The 19,790-nt window shown below is 36.7% G+C and overlaps 3 protein-coding genes across 7 annotated transcripts in view; all 3 read left to right on the top strand.

Moving 5' to 3' along the window:
• Positions 1-1,889: 1,889 nt before the first annotated feature.
• On the top strand, positions 1,890-14,258 carry LOC128896119 (ATP-dependent 6-phosphofructokinase). 5 transcript variants are annotated; one of them, XM_054159326.1, is made up of 18 exons: positions 1,890-3,182; positions 4,186-4,526; positions 5,999-6,116; positions 6,195-6,346; positions 6,414-6,603; positions 6,671-6,881; positions 8,064-8,172; positions 8,664-8,852; positions 8,957-9,147; positions 9,219-9,294; positions 9,575-9,601; positions 9,713-9,733; positions 9,977-10,078; positions 10,147-10,353; positions 10,423-10,575; positions 10,649-10,973; positions 11,045-11,267; positions 11,365-14,258. In XM_054159326.1, the coding sequence occupies exons 3-18, from the start codon at positions 6,023-6,025 to the stop codon at positions 11,507-11,509; spliced, it is 2,415 nt and encodes an 804-aa protein (XP_054015301.1). In that variant the 5' UTR covers positions 1,890-3,182; positions 4,186-4,526; positions 5,999-6,022; the 3' UTR covers positions 11,510-14,258. The 5 variants fall into 5 exon arrangements, with proteins under 5 accessions (XP_054015301.1, XP_054015302.1, XP_054015303.1 ...); XM_054159327.1 differs by lacking the exon at positions 8,064-8,172 and adding an exon at positions 7,158-7,266; XM_054159328.1 differs by lacking the exon at positions 9,713-9,733.
• A 363-nt stretch (positions 14,259-14,621) lies between these two features.
• On the top strand, positions 14,622-17,179 carry LOC128896127 (translocating chain-associated membrane protein 1). Its single transcript, XM_054159342.1, has 7 exons — positions 14,622-14,904; positions 15,273-15,449; positions 15,524-15,639; positions 15,699-15,911; positions 15,996-16,105; positions 16,183-16,470; positions 16,551-17,179. Exons 1-7 carry the CDS (start codon positions 14,773-14,775, stop codon positions 16,646-16,648), a joined length of 1,134 nt encoding a protein of 377 aa, XP_054015317.1. The 5' UTR covers positions 14,622-14,772; the 3' UTR covers positions 16,649-17,179.
• A 225-nt stretch (positions 17,180-17,404) lies between these two features.
• The window catches only part of LOC128895813 (dentin sialophosphoprotein-like), a 4,651-nt gene continuing 2,265 nt past the window's right edge, over positions 17,405-19,790 (top strand). The window contains exons 1-3 of the mRNA XM_054158742.1: positions 17,405-17,599; positions 17,676-17,876; positions 17,950-19,789. Of these exons, the coding sequence (XP_054014717.1) occupies positions 17,500-17,599; positions 17,676-17,876; positions 17,950-19,789 (2,141 nt within the window). The 5' untranslated portion in view covers positions 17,405-17,499. The remainder of the gene's footprint in view (positions 17,600-17,675; positions 17,877-17,949; position 19,790) is intronic.

Here is a 19,790-nt window from a genome sequence, read left to right as displayed (position 1 = left end):
AAACAACGTAAATGTGTACTACATGGAAAACAAGTAACGATTATCGATATTACAACGTGTGTGTGGGTAAACGTATTCTCCTGACGTGTTGTATCTTTCGATGTGACCGTGTTTTCTGTCGTACAAAACAAAACGAAAGAAGTAACGAACGATAAGCGAATGAACGTAACCGGGGAATAATAAAGAATAAGTCGTTTCTTTCAAATGGCAGCCGTTAGATCGTTTTCGAACGGTTTCCACGTGATTGGTTACATCGGGACTCGATAGAGGTAGTAGCGGAATTATTATCGAAGTCGATGGAGCTATTTCATTCGCAAGAAGCTGAAAAAAGAGCCGCGCGCTTTCTACGTTATTTATCGTCTCAATATATGTTACCGATGCAAGAGAGACTAAACAAGTGAGAATGAAACGATGAAGGGGTGCAGAAAGATCTTCGAGAGAGCATCCTTGATACCAGTTTATAGAGATGGATCAGCTGAGCGGGACCGGATAGCAGTTATTGTCGTAAAATCTATGCAAGCGTGATCGCTCGAGGTAAACGAGCCATTAGTTTGCTGGCTGTCGAGCTGTGTACAGATGGAGGAGCCAAAGCGATCGAAGATACGTACGCTTTGATATACGTCGCGCATGTGCTAATCAGTTCCCTTAGATCGTCGATCTGTACATTGCTTCATAGGGTACCGATTTCGTTCTCGCGCAGCAGGTCCAAAAACGCTATATATTTGTACTATTCAACCATTCTTTCGCTGGAATCTTGTTCATGGTTCAGACTTCCCCTACACTTTGTCCTTTTCAGATTCCTAAATTGTTGACGTTCGTTCACCAACTACCCCCAAAACGCGTATGTCCTTTTATGGAACGTCAGTTCGGTTCACTTGACGCTCGGACAGTGGCGTAACTAGGAATTCTGGGGCCTACGTGATAAACATTTAGAGAAAGAAGTTAACCCTAAATCTCGCGTTAAAATAGAGACAAATAAAAGGCGTTTCTCAAAACCAATAAAACTTGTAAATGAATATTTGTTGGATTACAATGTTCGTAAAAAATATTTCCGACGAAACGATTATCGGACCTTTCCCATATTTACAGTTAGGTACCCCCCGAAGTCCTCTGCACATCTTTAGTTACGCCACTGCGCTCGGACCTTATCGTCTTGCGTTTCTTTCTATTTTTCAAAGATGTGTAAATCTTACGTCCTTTTGTTTATTTATTTATTTCAATTTCTTAAACATATATATAGATATATATATATATAGAATCATCATGGCACGTTTTACGCAATACATAAGAAAACGAGCGAATATTCTTTGCAGGTTGTAAAAAGATCTTTCCTATTACGATTCGCTTGTTTTGGGTCTCTTCCTGCGCCATCTTCCTTTGCCACCTTCCCCCTCCCGTTCGTCTGTTTATTCAATCGTATCGAGAGTTTACAATGAATATATCGATTGTCAAAATGTTTATTCGTCTTGGGTTATAGTTACGTACGACGAAACGTCTTTCATTCCGATTATTGTGCCCCTCGTTTCACCAGAAATCTCGTTCCACTCGTCGAAGAAAGCTAGCCTCCGAAAAAAACAGCCACTTCCAAAAAAAGAACCTATTTCATCCGCTGAGAACATCCCTGATTTCCTCTTCCCGACTTACGTTGTTCTATTTGTATTTATCATCAACCATCGTAATTGTAAATTATAATTATTATAAACGTTTACACGAAATAATAAATTCTGATAAAATGTCTGAGAGAACGCTATAACCTCGGTTGCCTTGCCTCAGCATTGTCATCTGGGTAGGAATTGCGATGAATCAATCCTATCGTTGATTGAATCGTTACTTTATTCGAATCATTTAAGGATCTAATTCTTCGAAAATTAATTCGCGAGAATTTATTTTAAAGAACGAAAAAGTAGTAGAGGAAAATTTAAAAAGAAAATTGAACTAATTAAATTTACGATGGAAGGATCGAGTTTCTATTTGAATTTCATTTCTAATTTAACCACGTTTCGATGCCGATATTGCTAAGGTATAGTAGCTACGTTCACGGTGATACTTCTTAAAAGACGCATGCGTACTTAGAACTTTAAAAAAGGCCTGAGTTTCACCTCTATAAGAATGTATAAGAATTTCCTTGATACGATCACGTGTCGTCCGCATGTAACATGGACGTATTTTTTAACAGTTGGTCACAGAAGCATTCAGCCACCCTAAGTATTAAGCAAATCTCAAGCAAAATTACAAGTCGAGAAGGTAAAGTTTAGTTTGGTACCTATTCTAAACAAGTTCTTATTAAGATACTTTACAATAAAGTGTAACGATTTGTAAACGAACACGAGGTTGTGACTCACGTGAGTATCGAGTTGCCTATTGCTAGGGGGCAACTAAATTAAAAATATCAAGAGGAATATAGTAGGTAAACACGGTTTAATTCCAACTTAGTTTATTCTTATCGAGTATTTATTATTACCAAATATATCTACAGGCCTCTTGTTTAAATCATACGACGTAAAATAAAAACATAAACAGCCCTTTATTCGATACCAGACAAATATAAATTGCTAAATGAATTATAGAAATAAATATTTCATAACGAATAGATAAATCTTTGTTTGATCAACCGAATAGAGTTGAGTTCTCTTCGCCATACGAATTTCATGGGAGGTATCGCGATTGCGTGTGAAAATGATGAAATCGTGCGTCATACGAGTTCACGTAAAACCAAGTAACGCGAACTACTCAGAACTACTTAATAAGCGTAAGAATTTTATTTTAATTGCTCGTTGAGAGCCATTGGCAGCACCAGTCTTCGAGGCGTTATCTAGTAAAGCTTGCGTCAGACCCGGTTAGATGTTGCAAGGATTTTTTCTCGTAACCTATCAAGAATCGATTGCTGTTCGCAGCGATCGAGCGATAATTCGAGTAAATCTAGAATAGACGCAGGGGATCAATTACTTTTAATCACTCTTGGAGTTGGTTAAAGAGGCTTGTTTCAATGCCCGGATTATCACAGATCAGTGTCAGCTTAATCGTATCATAATAAACATCGAGTAAGATCGAAGAAAAATTCAAACAGAGATCTAGAAAAATGGTGGCTATAAATAGAAACGGAAACAAGAAACGAAGCATGCACTTTCCCATCTCGAATTGGGCCGTTGATGCCCGATGACGAAATCTAGGAAATGAAGAAGGTGAGTATGCTCAAGTACGTTTTTAAAGGCACGTAGATCCACTCATCGAATCTTCTATTAACCTAATTTTCGGACACCGAGATATACGTCTACGTTATTTTTTTAAAAAATCAAAGTTAGCCATAATAAAATAAGAAATTAATTCATTAGCGACAAATCTATACGACCATGAAAACTAATACAAAAGAAAGAAAGTTTATCAATCGCCAACGTCGACGATTACTTTAGCCTTAGTCATTAGTTCAAACCTCTCTAACGGTTTCATTGAGTACGAAGCTTTTTTTTTCTCTAGTTCTTCTAATCGCATCAACGTGTTGACTCTGTTATACTTATCAACCCAAACGACCAAATGTCGATGAAGCTTTCATGGACTTATACAGGGTGTCCGAAAATGGTTGTAACACCTTGAAAGAGGTGGTTCGGAAGGTGATTTGAAACAACTTTTTCCTTAGCGAAAATGTTGTCCGAGGCTTCGTTGAGGAGATATTAACAGAAAACGTCGATCAATCAGAGCGCGCGTATGCCGTTGGAGCGGCCGCGGTAGCGAAGGCTACGCGCTGAGCGGCCGCGCTCGTACGCGAACAAGTGACTCGACGTGCATCGAAGAACCTTTGACGCGACCGCTTAGCTCGTAGCCTTCGCTACCGCGGTCGCTCCAACGGTATACGCGCGCTCTGATTGGCCGGACTTTTCTCTTAATATCTCCTTAACGAAGCCCCATCCGACATTTTTGTAAAGGAAAAAGTTGTTTCAAATCACCTCCTGAACCACCTCATTCAATGTGTTACAACATTTTTGGGACACCCTGTATATTGTTCGTACAAATCTAAAAAATAAAATAAATTCCATTTACTCGAGAAACCCTGATACAGGCTATTTCGCACCGTTAACCCAGAGAGATCAGTTCGTCTACTATTTTCATGCTTTCCAAACAGTCGTCTATCTTCCCTGACAGCTGGTTGAAAATACAGAAAATGCAACGTGAATAAGCATCTGTTTACAGCGATAAAGATTTAAATTAGTTTCCGAGATCGAGCGGCAAAGCCTGGCCATTGGCGGACGGAGGACCGATAGCGCCATCTATGTGCATCTTCTAAATTTAATTAAACACGGAGTGGGGTGGCGAGAAGCACCCGTGTCCGTTGGTGGGGGGTTCGTACAGAAGGCACACGTAAAGGTCACCTTCAGACCGAAGGTTTCGGTTCAGTTAGGCACAGTCAGGCACAAGACGTGGAAGCGGTATCTGACACTTGCTCAGATAACCGCGAGTTCTTGATTGAATTTAATATCGAGAGGATCGTCCACGCTCCAATTCGCCGTCGCAACAGGATATATTTTCGTTAGGTAAGCCGAACGAACGTCCACCTTTTCCCTGTAACTTTCGAACGATTCACACTGACTGATTGTCAGTGACAATGTGACATCACTTCGTATACACACTATAATAGACGATTTCTCGTATCGCAGCCTTCGATGTTAATTCAAATATCCCGTTGACGTTCCCATATCGATTCGCTTCCTCTGTAAATTGGAACGACACTTTGCGTCGCGTGATTTTCATACAGAATTTCATCCCTATCGTTAGACAAGTCTAATTCAAATAGTCTATACCGTGTGTATCGCTGTCGTTCTGATGTTTTGATGCGCGGCACTTTGAGACCGTGCCAGATTCCATTGATTCTTTGCACACGCGATATTTTATTTTAAAATACGAAGGACTGCCCGCGGAACTTTTGTGTTGCAATGCCCTTTGAGAAAATAATTTCTGGTGTTGTTTTTCGTTTCGTTCATGACGCCTAGTACGTACGTACCGTTAATCTATAAATTTAATTGTACGATTCTCACGTCATATATTACAACATTATCGAATTTCCCAATAGATGTTACTATTAAAGTAAAACTGCACATGTACATTTCATTTTCATATTACGAACATAAACATTCGAAACTGCAAAAAACCCCAAGCACAGTGTAAACACAATATACAGAAGCTGATAAATTCATATTTGAATACATCAAGTGCTGCATTCATGCCATAGAAAAATACTTTTGCAACATATTAATTTTAGTTTCTATTTAAATTCTATCGCGTATATTTTTTTCAAGACATGTCTGTAAATTATAATGACACTTTGTGTACTTGCACGACCAAGGACAACTTGGAAAAAGAAAATTCCTCTCATACTTTAACCTCGACAAAAAGTAATGTGTTAAACCATGCAATTATTGCGGCAACTATTTCCATAGTAATTAATAAAGTAGAGATATAAAATAATTGCTCCAATCCCTGGTGTTCAACTTGAATTCATATTAAAAAATTTTTAGTTTATAAATAAGCTCTCGATTACTAGAATTAGAATTATGGTAGATTCATGCAAACTATACAATTTTTAGACAATGTTGAAACAAAAAGTACTAGTCCTAGTAGGGAATTCCTTTCAAATCATGAATTGCTTGCAAATCAATCAAGTATTAACATTAATAAGAGAAAACTTCATAAGCAGAATTTGGCACTGTCTATGACATTTCCGCAAGTGAGTTAAACATAGAATGAATATAGTGCATATTAGTTAACATGCTCAGAGAGATCTCTATTAGATGTTTGCACTAAGTCAACGTGGTATTCCATTGAATATTCCCATGGATTTTTGTACCGAGACCTTGGATACTTTTGGAGGTCAATTTGAAAATGAACACAAGATACAAATAAATAAAGTAACGATACAATAAAATATCATTGCCGTGAACAACATTCATTGTAGATCATCCGTAAATATAATCTAACAAATATTTGATAAAATATAATTACATTGTAGGTGCATAAGGAGTACGGTCTCAAGATGGAGGAAGATCTAGGAGCACAGAGATTTATAAAGCCTGGTAGTCATAAAGGCAAAGGGCTTGCAGTCTTTACTAGTGGAGGAGATTCTCAAGGTAAAAAAATGAACTACTCAAATAGAATATAAACAGTACAGATGCTGTGTTATACATCTCTTGCAATACATTTTATAGGAATGAATGCCGCTGTCCGAGCAGTTGTTAGAATGGGTATTTACTTAGGATGCAAAGTTTTCTTCATTAAAGAGGGCTACCAGGGTATGGTCGATGGCGGAAATAATATTGTAGAGGCAACGTGGTCCTCTGTATCTTGCATCATTCATAGGGTACGTATGCAATTATACCTTATTGTTACGTCATCGCGACCCCATACTAATTCTATGTACATTTCAGGGTGGCACGGTAATAGGTTCTGCTCGATGCCTAGAGTTCAGAGAACGCGCTGGTCGTAGGAAAGCAGCTAAAAATTTAGTAACTCGTGGAATAACAAATTTAGTCGTAATCGGTGGCGACGGTTCCCTTACCGGCGCCAATCTTTTCAAAGAAGAATGGGCTGACTTGTTAAAGGAATTAGCACAGGCTGGTAAAGATATAGCGACTGGTGCTCCAATTTTTATCGCTACAGACATCTTATATTCCTTTCTTGTCAGGTGAAATAACTATGGAGCAAGCGGATAAATTTGCTCATTTGCATATTGTCGGAATGGTGGGATCGATTGACAATGATTTTTGCGGAACCGACATGACCATTGGTACCGATTCTGCGTTGCACCGTATTATCGAAAGCATCGATGCAATCGTTAGTACCGCGTATTCTCATCAAAGAACATTTATTATGGAAGTTATGGGTCGTCATTGCGGGTAAGTTATTTGTTATATGACGTTAGAAAACCTTTTTTTTCCGAGAAAATAATTTTAATACTGTTTAAATGAATATACCGTAAACAAGCATACCTATTAAGAGGACCTAAATCATAGTGCATATTATTTATTTATTTGTATTACCGAGATCTTAGTTACGTTTCGAAAAGGTTTGATATTTCAGCAACAAAAAGATATACACAGTTGAATGGCTTTTAATAAATTAAATAACATTCAGTTCTATAGTATTTGTAAGTCTGGTGAACTTTTGGATAGGTATCTGGGAATTGTGGGTGCTTTAGCTGCAGAAGCAGATTATGTTTTCTGCCCGGAATCGCCACCCCCCGTTGACTGGCCTGATAAACTATGTAGAAAGTTGGAGCAGGCATGTTGATTAGGAATTTTTCAAAATTCTTTGTCACATTGTTGTCTTTTTACTAACTTAATGTAACAAATTTTTTGATTTGCATTTATTTTCGTGTACTTTTGATTGCTTACTTGTATTGTTAATGTCACGAAGAAAAATGCTACTTCATGTTACATTTATCCCCCCCCCCTAATTATTCACAAAATCGAACGATCGAGAATACATACTGAATTCAATTTTTAATTCATAATTTTACGATTATATAAACAAACTAATTTAACATAGCAAAGATAATAAAGCTGCAGAGCCTTTCAGGTATCTGACGTTAGCCTCAAGTTTATCTTCAGAAGCATGTTATTCCTTTATACCTGAAGCACCACCGACAGGTGATTGGGTCGAGGAGCTTTGCGAGGCTGTGCAACAGGCACGTTTTTGATAGATCATTAAATTATCCATAATCAGACGTACCTACCTACGATAAAGTGTTATCACGGCCAGACATTATTACATCCCATCAAATTCACTATTATCTACATTGAACGCGTGCTAATTCATCATCAATGTAGCTAGATAACGCAGAGAGAAATAAAAGTACGCTAATTACCGACCAGATACATTAAAATTTTCCGTGTAATAGTTGTTTATAGATACTAAGAGAACATCGTACAAAGTTGAAACTTTTCGAAGTTTCCAACTATTTTTATATTTTTGATCGACCTTATCTAAAAACCATTAATTCCTTAATATACTATAGTTATTGATTTTCTCATATTATCATAATATTTATAGCTAGCTTTCATAACATACTATTACAGTTACCTGGCTCTAGTGGCAGCCATATGTTGCGAAGCTGATTTTGTGTTCATCCCAGAGTGGCCACCTGAACAGGATTGGCCAAGCAAGCTGTGCAAAAAATTGCTGCAGGTTCGCATCTTTTTTTTTTTGTTATTTTTTAAACGGTTAAACAAAATTAGCTGTACACCTCATTGTATACCTACGTTACAAGCAGAGCCATAATTCTTTTCTCAAACTTATACTTTATCCATTTCTAGTTAGGGACAGATGCACACAGATATTATTTGATAATTTTAGTACAGTCTATTTATCATGGTAAGCTTATTCTATGTATTGTGCTTTACTTTTTCATTTTATATACTCTACACTTCGGATGCACGTTATACATTTGAACTTAACAAACGATAACAGATTTTTCGTGTAGCGATATTTTGTCTATTAGTCCTGTGTGTAATGATATTATTTTATTTGATGCTCACTTAATAGGTGCATTAAATCTAAAATTCTTTCCCCTTTAGCTCAGGTTATTCTGCGGATTGCCTTTGTGCTTTTAACTGTTAACACAATTCATCTCTCGATGCTTGCGTACAGATTTTCAGATTGGATAATCTATTTTTCAGGAACGTCTTACTGGACAGCGGCTTAATATTATTATCGTAGCGGAGGGAGCCGTAGACAGGAATGGCGAACCAATCACTGCCGAAAAAGTTCATAAAGTCGTTGTCGATAAACTGCAGCAAGACACCAGAATTACCGTTCTTGGTCACGTTCAACGAGGTGGTAATCCATCTGCTTTCGACAGAGTTCTGGTTAGTGCGAAGTATAACTTCTTGTTTATATTGACTCCAGCTTCAATTCTGATCAATTGAAGCACAGAACATTATTATTGAATAAACCTAATAATGTTGCATAGGGGTGCCGAATGGGTGCAGAAGCCGTGATGGCTTTGATGGAAGCGACACCGGAAACTGAAGCTTGCGTCGTTACATTGGACGGAAATCAAGCTGTCAGGTTACCGCTCATGGAGTGTGTCCGTCGTACGAAAGCAGTGGCACAAGCTATGTCCGATAAAAATTGGGAACTCGCCGTTCAACTTCGTGGAAAGTAAGCTAAATCTTTGTTACATTTATTTCAAGTTTATGAATTGCACCGTATATCGTTTAAAATATTTGTAGAGGATTCGCTCGAAATCTGGAGACGTATAAAATGTTGACTCGTCTAAAAGCACCTGTAGATCACGATCCGCACAAGGTACGTTATCGTAGCACACTTACCACTAAAATTACTACGAACTCGAAACCTTCCGTCGAAACTTTTAACGAACGATTATAAAAATACAAAAAAAAACTAAACGAACTGCATTTTATTATTTATTTATTTATTTATTTTGTATCAGATCAATTGAATGTTGATTTTAATAAATATCCGGTGAAAGATGAAAACTTTCCGAAGGTTTTTAGTTCTAACGGTTAACAAATGTACGGAGGTGGAGAATTACCATTATTACATGTATAATTTAATGTTGCTTCAGGAAAGTAATGGCCCTACATTAACAAAGGTAAATTTGTTACGAAAAATTTATAAGTGTAATTTTGTTTGCTGAATACCGTTCTTCGATGCCTTGTAGCACAGTCTTTCTAACATTGTCATCTTTTTTCTTCCAAACTAGCAATTCACTCTATGTGGACAAGTGAGTCAATCATCTCTATATCATCAATTTATTGTTACCGTGTTTTCACGTATTTTTTCTTTTTTTTTTTGTGTGTGTAACAATGTGTTTTGCTAGGTGTATGGAAGCAAGCATAAGCATTGTACAATAATTAATGCTGTACATTATGTATCAGACTACAGAATGTGTTCGTTTTTTTTATGCGCACGGTGCATGTATCGCAGGCATATTCTTCCATCCTATTATTGCGAAACTCTGTTTCAGGATCACTATACATTGGGTGTAATGCACATAGGATCGCCTTCATGTGGTATGAATGCAGCGGTGCGCTCCTTCGTTAGAAATTGTATCTATCGCGGTGACAAGGTATCTTTGCTATTTAATATCTTCTTTTAGCTCTCGTAGTACGAATCCTATACAGCGTGTATTTCTAGGTATACGGGATTTGCGATGGAATATTAGGGCTCATGGCTGGGAAGTTCAAATTAATGGATTGGCCGTCTGTTACCGGGTGGGTAGCTCAAGGTGGTGCTTATTTGGGAACGAAACGTACACCACCTAAAGATGAGCAGCTACCAGCGATTGCTCAGAAGCTCAAGGAGTTTGGAATTCAAGCTTTGCTTATCATAGGAGGATTCGAGGTAACATTCGTTGAAACCCATTTGATAATAGTTCGTTTTAAAACAGTTTTATTAATTTCATTTTAATAGGGCTACCAAACGGGTCTTACCTTCTACAATGCCAGAGACAAATTCGACGAATTTAAAATTCCCATTGCCATGATTCCAGCGACTATCAGCAACAATGTTCCGGGAACGGAATTTTCGTTAGGCTGTGACACCGCTTTGAACGAAATTACGGAGGTACGTTGAAACGAGATGCCGCAAGAAATATCATGAGACGTTCAAATACGCTGATCCTCGCGTTTATTTTTAGATCTGTGATCGAATCCGTCAGTCGGCGCAGGGTACGAAACGTCGAGTATTTATTATCGAAACTATGGGTGGATACTGCGGTTATTTAGCTACAGTAGCCGGATTAGCCGGCGGAGCCGACGCGGCGTATATTTTCGAAGAGAAGTTCAATATCAAAGATTTGAATCAGGATGTAATCGCGATGGCGGCTAAGATGTCCGAAGGTGTACAAAGAGGTCTCATTCTAAGAAACGAAAACGCTAATTTGAATTACAATACAGATTTTATGCAGAGACTCTTCAGCGAAGAAGGGAAGGGTCTGTTCAGTTGTAGGATGAACATTATCGGTAAGCAATTAATAGTTGATACTTTATAACTTGACAGAGATACTGTATAACACTGTACGAATTGTTTGTAGGTCATATGCAACAAGGTGGTTCGCCAACTCCGTTCGACCGTAACTTGGGTACAAAAATGGGTTCTAAAGCGGTCGAATGGTTCACCGAACAGTTAAAGAAATGTACTGACGCGGACGGTAAAACGGTAACTTCGGAACCCAACACTGCAGTTATGATCGGTATAGTGCGAAGACAGTATAGATTTACACCCTTCGTAGAACTTATTGACGTCACTAATTTTGAGTGAGTATATTATACGTTCAATATGTATATTATATTCATAAGTAGATTCAAAACTATCATGTTAGGCGCCTTTTAAAATATTTTATTAATATTTTAGGCATCGCATTCCAACGTACCAGTGGTGGATGAAACTCCGACCATTACTCAAAGTTTTAGCAAAACACGAGTCCACGTACGAGGAAGAGGGACTTTACATAACCGTCGAAGAAATGGATCTCGACAATGATCCGCCTCTCGTTTAAACTACAAATCGCATATCACGGTATGTGGTGTGACGTAATATTCCGTAAACTGTACATTGTTTATTGGTGAAAAAGTAGATTTCATTGAAGAGTATTACAGTATTGTATGGCATTATGATAATCCTGTTCCGTTGTTATTTACAAGTCGAGAGATCAAATTTTAAACTTAAATTTGCGGAATCTAATGTTCCGCAGGATTTAATGTAAGTTAAGTATTTTATCGACAGTTGCAAAATCGCAATGTGTACGCGCACCCTCCCGTCTGTATGTTTAATTATTTATTAACAAAACGCGCGCCGAGAACTTTAAATGTGAATAATCTAAATAAATAGCAAATTATTGCACATCATTGCCATAATCAAAGATACGAATTAATGTTTTGTTTCGAACATATCGAGGTTTGCGGATGTGTGTGCGTGTATGTTGAATCGTGGTTGAAACTCAGGTGAGAAGTAGGTACAAAGACAGTACCTGAAATGCGGAGGTAAGCTATACCTTCATAGTTTAAGAAAATAAAAACGAGTTAGGAAATCTAGACGTGGCATTTTTCATTGATAATGATGAAAGATTATATTGTTGTAACGGACAGTGTTAAATATTTATTGTCATTGATCATGTCTCGAAATTAAGGGAAATGAAGTTATAAAATTAATATAGTACATAATCTTCAAATGGTACAATACAATTAAAAAGAAAGAAAAAAGAAAAAAATAGTCACAAAACGTAACCACAGTTGAATGTGACGATAAAGATAAAGACAACTGATGACGACAACTGATTCCAGTTTTAATGTGTACCGAATATTAACGATTACTCTTAACATCACTCGACATCACGTTTGTTACACTCATCTACATAGAATGTTGACATCGGTCAGAGTAATTTCATGTTGCAATCGTGCGAATGACATTTGTTCACATAACTTTGACAGAGTTGGATTAGGATAACAAATGCTTTTAGAACGCATCGTGCTACTCGTCGTTAAACTTTCAGTTGCATCCATGAATCAAGCGAGTCGAATTAACAGGTTTCATGGGGCGCGAATTCACGCTACATAAAATTAAACTTAACGTGGCATTTTTCCTTTGATGAGAACTTTTACCCTTTGGTTTAGCTTTACCGATAGCTATGAAAAGCTATTTGAAGAATATACTTGTCTACCTCAAAACATAATTTGCAACGTCGGTCGACACTTAAGGCAAACCAAAAACCTGAGTCGTACTGGTTGCGTGTAACGTTAAAAGATGTTGCTAAGGTTTAAGGCTTGTGACCACAAGAGTATTTAGATTTAATTCGTGTTATTATTGTACTCGTGTATTTCACATATATATTTATCTCGGCGATGTCCGTACGAATATTAAAACTTCGTAATTGTTTCCTGAGTGTATTATAGATTTTACAATTTCTAAAGAAATTCTAGAACCAAGCTCACGACGTTTATAGTACTAACGTGACCTTTTACGAATTCATTCGTGTTCGTGAACTTACCTAATATCATCGATAAGAGATAATTGTTGATAGAAATTTGCCGATTTTAAAACACACGGAAACATTTTCTAACGACTAACAATGGATGTATACGTTTCGTGTACAATTGAGCCGAGTGTCGATTAACAATAAACACGCGAGAACTTGTATTACGAAAGTTCCATAACTAATGATAGTCGATAAAAATGTTTATTTAAAGCGAGAAGTCAACTTTTTCCAGGTACATTCGAGACCATTGCACTTAAAATATAGTAATATATAACTTGTCATTGAATCCAAAACTAGGTTAACGAAAAAAAGAAAATGTACACGTATTTAAAGACAGATTGCGCAAATTGCTTGTTTAAAGTTGTTGCTACAGATGCGAATGTTTAGAAAAATATAAAGACAGTAGATGTTGAGAAACGTATACATAAGCGAAGGCTATTGTAATGAAATCTTTAAGCATTCGCGAAAATATCATCGAAGGAACTATAAAACTTCCGAAGGTCATCTTTCCGCATCGTCGACTGTGAAAACAGAAACTTATTCTGGCCTAATTACGCAATGACGATGAATGAAACTTGAATTGTACTTAAACCGAATCTGTTAAAGTGGAGGTCGATGGTGAACTCGCAGACCATCTGATTAAATCTCTACTTGAAAAATTGAACGAAATCGTAATACGAAACGTAGGTAAAAATAACGATGTTGAAATAAAGAGTGACTGTTACGTGTGTCATTCGTTAACTAATAAATAATAAAGCTAGAGTATATACAATGTATTTTGCGCACCTCCGCGTGTAAATTTGAACTTTTGTCGTATGTCATGTTCACCTAAACATCGAGTGCTCCATCACTTAATCACGTTGATGCAATGAGCAACATTGTACAAAACTACACAGGCGTTAATATCATATACCTTTAACGGTTAAACCAATAGCGTAATAAAGATATAAAAGTTGAAAGAATATATATTATTTTTGCGATTACAGATGTATATTTTCGAATCATTGTTGATCAATGAATTTACAGTTTATCTCTGGCAGAATAAGTAGCATACAGAAATTATTTTCTCCCGACATCGAATTGTTGAATATGTATATTTTCACTTTACTGTCGCGTATTATATTATATTTACTCGTCGATAGTTCAACATTTCACGGAATTAATAGTGACGATTGCACAATTTTAGAAACAAATGCATAAATGCGTATTAGTATATCGTGATCACTAAAAAATGTACCTAACACTCTCAATAAAGTGTATCTTATAAAACGTTCCCCCCTTCTTTCAGTGCGATTTAGAGCTGTTTTATTTGCGACAAGTTCGAAATTTATAAGTACAGAAGTCAGCAATTTCGAATGGTACCAGACACCTCCACGCTGCAATTCCTGTCGCGCTTGAAAACAACACAGTATCCGTATAAATCTACGCTCGAGATTTCACGCATTAAAATGATTAATATCCCAGCGTAAAAAGTGATTCTTTTAATCGATAATATACAGATAGAATAAACCTACGATATTCGTAATTTGGCGAAAAATTTTCGTTGTTGTATTGATTTACTTGGTGACACAAGTAAAGACAGAAAGCGCCACATAGTGCAACGTTGGCCAGTCACTTCACCCGTTGCTTTGGTATGTGTTCTGTCAGTGTAATTGGATCGTGAGTTGTAGCGTGAATGCCACTACCAGTCCAGTAGTCACTCAAAGTCTGTTGGTCTGTTGACTAAGACAGTTCTTGCAGGTGATTGACCATCGTGTGTCCAAGGAAACGGTGGTTTTCTTGTAAAAATGGTTGCGATAAAGGGCCGCAAAGGTTCAAATAAAAATCCTCCTATATTCAGCCATGAGTTTGTCATTCAAAATCATGGAGATATCGTTTCGTGCGTGGCTATGATCTTCGTGACTGGTCTAATGGTGCAGGTCAGTGTCTCATTTTTCAAACGTCGATAACATTTTTACCTCATGCGTCTGTTTTCTTCGTGCTGTTCTCCCTTTCGTTTAGCATAGTCGAACGAGTGTAATCTACATTCATTCGACGAACGTTTAATACATTTTATTCATTTTATTTGCCGTCGACAGAATAACCATATGTTACTCGTTATTGCCGGTGCTGAACGATTGATCGAATTATACACGATAAATTAGATTTAGATAAGACTGTATCTGATTTCTGATATTTTATTAATACTTAAGCATGTCGCATAACTTATTTTTCTATCTTCATAATATATTCTGTGATATGTATTTAGTTTTTTCTTTTTATTAATATTGTTTATCACACATTTTAGGCAACATCACCATGGGCGTACATGTTCATTGCCATTCATCACAATGTAACTTCAGATGCGGAGAATCCAACCTTGCCAGTGAGATATACCATCGGATGGACAGATGCATGTGCTGTATTCTTTTATTTTTTGATAACAATTGTAATCCACGCCGTGTTTCAAGAATATATCTTTGATGTAAGTCATATCTGCTACAACTAATTCCTCTTCAAAATGTTTGCACATAATTAATTGGTGTATGTCTCTTTCAGAAAATTTCAAAACGTCTTCACCTCAGTAAAGTAAAGCTTGCCAAGTTTAACGAATCTAGTCAACATGTTCTGTTCTATGCTGTATTCGCTATATGGGGATTGGACATAATTATCAGGTAAGAGATAAATAATCCTTCTTATCTATTAGATTTAATACAAACTTGTATCCTTCTAGAGAAGAAATGCTATTAAATATAACTTCATTGTGGAAAGACTATCCTGTGCCGATGACCTTCTTTTCAAAATTCTTCTTTATCGGCCAGCTTGCTTACTGGCTGCACTGCTACCCTGAATTGTACTTCCAGAGGATAAAGAAGGAAGATATTCCATCTCGCGTTGTTCAAGCTACCATTGGATTGTTATTTACACTTGCAGCATATGTCTTTAAGTATGATATCAAATTTTATTTAACTCGTACTATACTCGTACTATAACTCGTTACAGTCTTTGAAAATGTACATATTTTCAACAGCTTCCAGCAGGTAGGAGTCTTGCTGTTAGTTTTGCATTACCTAGGAGATGCTGTGCTTCACGGAGCCAGAATTGGTCATTTTGTTAGTAAGAAGGAAAAGCTAACGAAAAGTAAGTATTATTTTATTGTAATCCTATTTTATACCAGAGTCGACCCAAAATAATATCGTGAAATTATTTTATTTCAGTGGCATTTCTTGTCGCGAACACAGTGTACGTTTCCGTACGTGTTGCAACATTCGCCATTGCAACTTTGGTGTTTCTGTATGGCTTGAACCAATTGGAAAGTTCGTTCGATTATGCTGCTGGGAACTATAATATTCCAGCTGTACGATTCTCAGCTTTAAGTATTATCGTTGTCTTCCAAGCGTATCTCTCTTATGTGTTTATCGCGAGACAAATGAAGCGCGCTCGCGAGAACTCAGCTCCCGTACAAGTAACCGTGAAAACAAAGCAAAAACCGAAGAAGAAGGAAGGTGAGAGAAATTTAAAAAATTCTCTTGTTTCTTTATATACAGGATCAGCATCTCGAAATATTAAATTTATATCCTTCCAGGGAAGAAATCCGTTGTCTCCGAAGACGATGATTTGCCAGAAGTCGATCAGGCGACTAAAAAGAATCTCAGATCTCGTTCTTCTGCGAAAGCAAAGTAGAGATATTATCGAGTCAAGAAATTAATCCAAGGCTGATTAAATGTTTTGTTTTCATTCATGTATACATCATAAATAAGATTTGGGATACATTCTTTACGTTGAGACATAAGTAAAGTTAGTATTTGCGGCATCTTCCACAACTGTAACATTATTTTTAAAATAGATCTTATTCAACGAGTTTCTCATTACATATTTCATTTTCATGTCAACTGTAGATAACAATGGCACTCGTAAATGGAGAATTACCGAGATATTGTATAAAATGTTTTATATATATTATACACATTATATACTGGGAAAGAGTTATCCTACTAATTTCTAAGCTACGTAATATATATATATATATATAGAGAGATATAGATATAATGTTCAAAGGAATCGCTACCGTGTATAAAAGATTTCCTTCGATAGCATAAAATAAATACGAACGATCGTGATATTCGATAAATGAATGAATTTTTTCGAAACAGCGGTGTGTAAGATGCGATGTGTTAAATAAAATCATAATTTATTTACCAGGCATGAAGTTAATCTAATTGACGATTACTAACAGAGTGCACTCTCGTTATTATTAAAAACCTAAACTGTATTTTTATATAAAAAAAATTAAATATACGTTAAAGTAATCGAAAAGGATGTTATTTTACAGCCATCAATTTTACAACCGATCTTAGAGGAGTCTAGGAACTTCATTTTTCAATAAATTTATTATTTATTATTCTGCGTTATGACGTTTGGCCCTCTGGTGGCATGTGCGAAGAAGATTTTACCAACATGTAGTAACGTATTTTTTTATTTACCTAGTGATTCGGAGCAATTCGGAGAGTAACATTTTTCGAATAAGTTTAGCTATGGCCCAACGAAAAAGTTTAAATAGACGTCCATCCAGATATAGCAGATTGAGCGTTGGTTCCGCGATTCTGGATCCTAATACGGGCATTTTAGACGAGGGTACGTGTACATATCTCATAACGTTTTGTAGGTTAAGTACTTACGTTGTTGACTAACTCATTGCATTATTTTTCAGAGTATCCGTATTGGTGGCAAGGTTTAGATAATACAACAGTGCGACCATCTATGGGTTCCGATACTTTGAATCAAACGGGTCGTTATTTGTATTCTGATTCAAGCATAGAACCCAACACAGTCGAAGATAGATGGTGGGACATTCTGGAATCATTAAATAATTCCAAGACCCCTATGGCTACTAAGGATTATTCTAAAGAAGGTACAGTATTAACACTAGGCTCTTGCTACAAGATAAATTTCATTTTATTTTATATTACTTATATCATTTTTAGGTAGAACTGATACAGCATCAACATCAGAGTCCGAAGGGGAACCTAGAATTGTGAAAAGAAAATGTACGTTACAGTCAAAGGCAATGAATTCTCGAGATAACGCATTTTCAGACGTTTTGAATAATTTTGAAACTGCAATTTTGCCAGAACCCAGGCAAGAATCTATGAGAGACAGCTCTATACATAGTTCGGTGTCAGTGGAAAAGACTCTTAGTAATGCTGAACAATTAAATAACTCCCAAGGAAGTAGTCGGAATCATAGTTTAACCACAAGCATTGTAAAAGTGAGGCCTAGAATTTTTGGTAAAAAATACAAGGATCAGAATACAAATGTATTTGATGACATTTTAAACACAGATGAGTTAGAAAGTCCATTGAAGAAACAGTCTTTGAGAATATCTTTGACTAAAGAGTTGCTAACTTCAACAAATGATAATCCGCCTGCTACAGCTTCAACCCTCGTTGTTAATAGCACACAGCACAATCATCGTACTGTATCTCCTGAAAATAAAAATTATTGTTCTGCATCAAGTTCGCAATCCACAGTAGTAAACAATAATTTCGCGTATACGCGCGATAACAATAAGGACAGTACTGCCAGCGATGCGGAAACTACTGTATTAAAACCAAAATCAAAGTTTCTAAACCGACATAATAAAATTGTAAATGAAAATGAAACAGATGAGTCAACGAGGAAGAGTATTGCAGCAGAGACAAAAACTTTCAAGAGACCTTCGGCATCAGCAGCGGATAATCCAGTCGAATTCTTGCAACCTGTATCAAGAAATATAACTTCCGTTGACTCCAGTGATTCCTCGAATACAAGCCAACGTGACGATCCACCAAAAAAGAAATCAGTATTTTTGAATAGATTACGCGAAAATCGAAAACGTAATCTATTTCTAGATATTCTCCAGGAAAGTGATGACAGTATTATACACGAGACATCGAGATCAAAAGCTTCCGTTAATCATTCAAGGGAAAGAAATTTGGTAAATGAGAACTCCAAAGAGATAAGAGAGCGCCAATTAGTCAGCGATGAGAGCAGCAGAAACAGTATGGAAAATGTACTACTAAAATACTCAGGGCCATTGAATGTAGATAATAATGATACTATAAACTCTAGTAATAAAATAAATTCAAACGTATCGAAAATGCTTGCTCCAGAAACTGCAACTACTTCTCGCAGCGGTAACAGTGAAGAGGAGCAATCGATTGACTCCGCTGTTAGTCTTATTGAACAGTCCAAAGAGAAACATACAAGTCAGAATAATACAAATGCTAACAGTGGAATCCATTGTAACGAGAGCTCAATTCGGAAATCAGTTTCACAAAATGAAAAAGAATATGTACCAGAAGTCGATAAAAGCATAACAGATAACACGCGTACACGATCACCTGCTAAAATTCCAAATGATTCGAGTCAGGATGATGAGTACATTACGAAAACACAATCTGGAACTTGGACTAGATTAGAGAATCAAAAACAACGTGGTACGACCGACTTGGAATCAGAAAAAGATGAATCCACGTTAAAGAAACGTAGCAAACATTTCGCTAGTTTGCAAAATAAATCGGCCTCGCCTACCACAGATGAGAATCAACAAGGTCAAGTTCAAAATGTTTCGGGAAGAGAAAGCGAAGGTTTAGATAGATCGCAAAAGCGGTCCACTTCGGCTATACCAAATGAAGAGGCACTAGATAAAAATGATATTACTAAAAGGCAAAGCAGGAATATAAGTAAATCGCAAAATTTGTCGTCACGTTTTGTGACCAGCTCTGATGAGGAAGAAATTGATGTTCCAAAAAGGCAAAGCAAGAGTTTAGGCAGATCGCAAAAG

This window comes from Hylaeus anthracinus, unplaced genomic scaffold (genome assembly GCF_026225885.1).
Source record: "Hylaeus anthracinus isolate JK02 unplaced genomic scaffold, UHH_iyHylAnth1.0_haploid 5, whole genome shotgun sequence".
NCBI lineage: Eukaryota > Metazoa > Arthropoda > Insecta > Hymenoptera > Colletidae > Hylaeus > Hylaeus anthracinus.
This window is presented reverse-complemented; position numbering and strand designations above follow the sequence as displayed.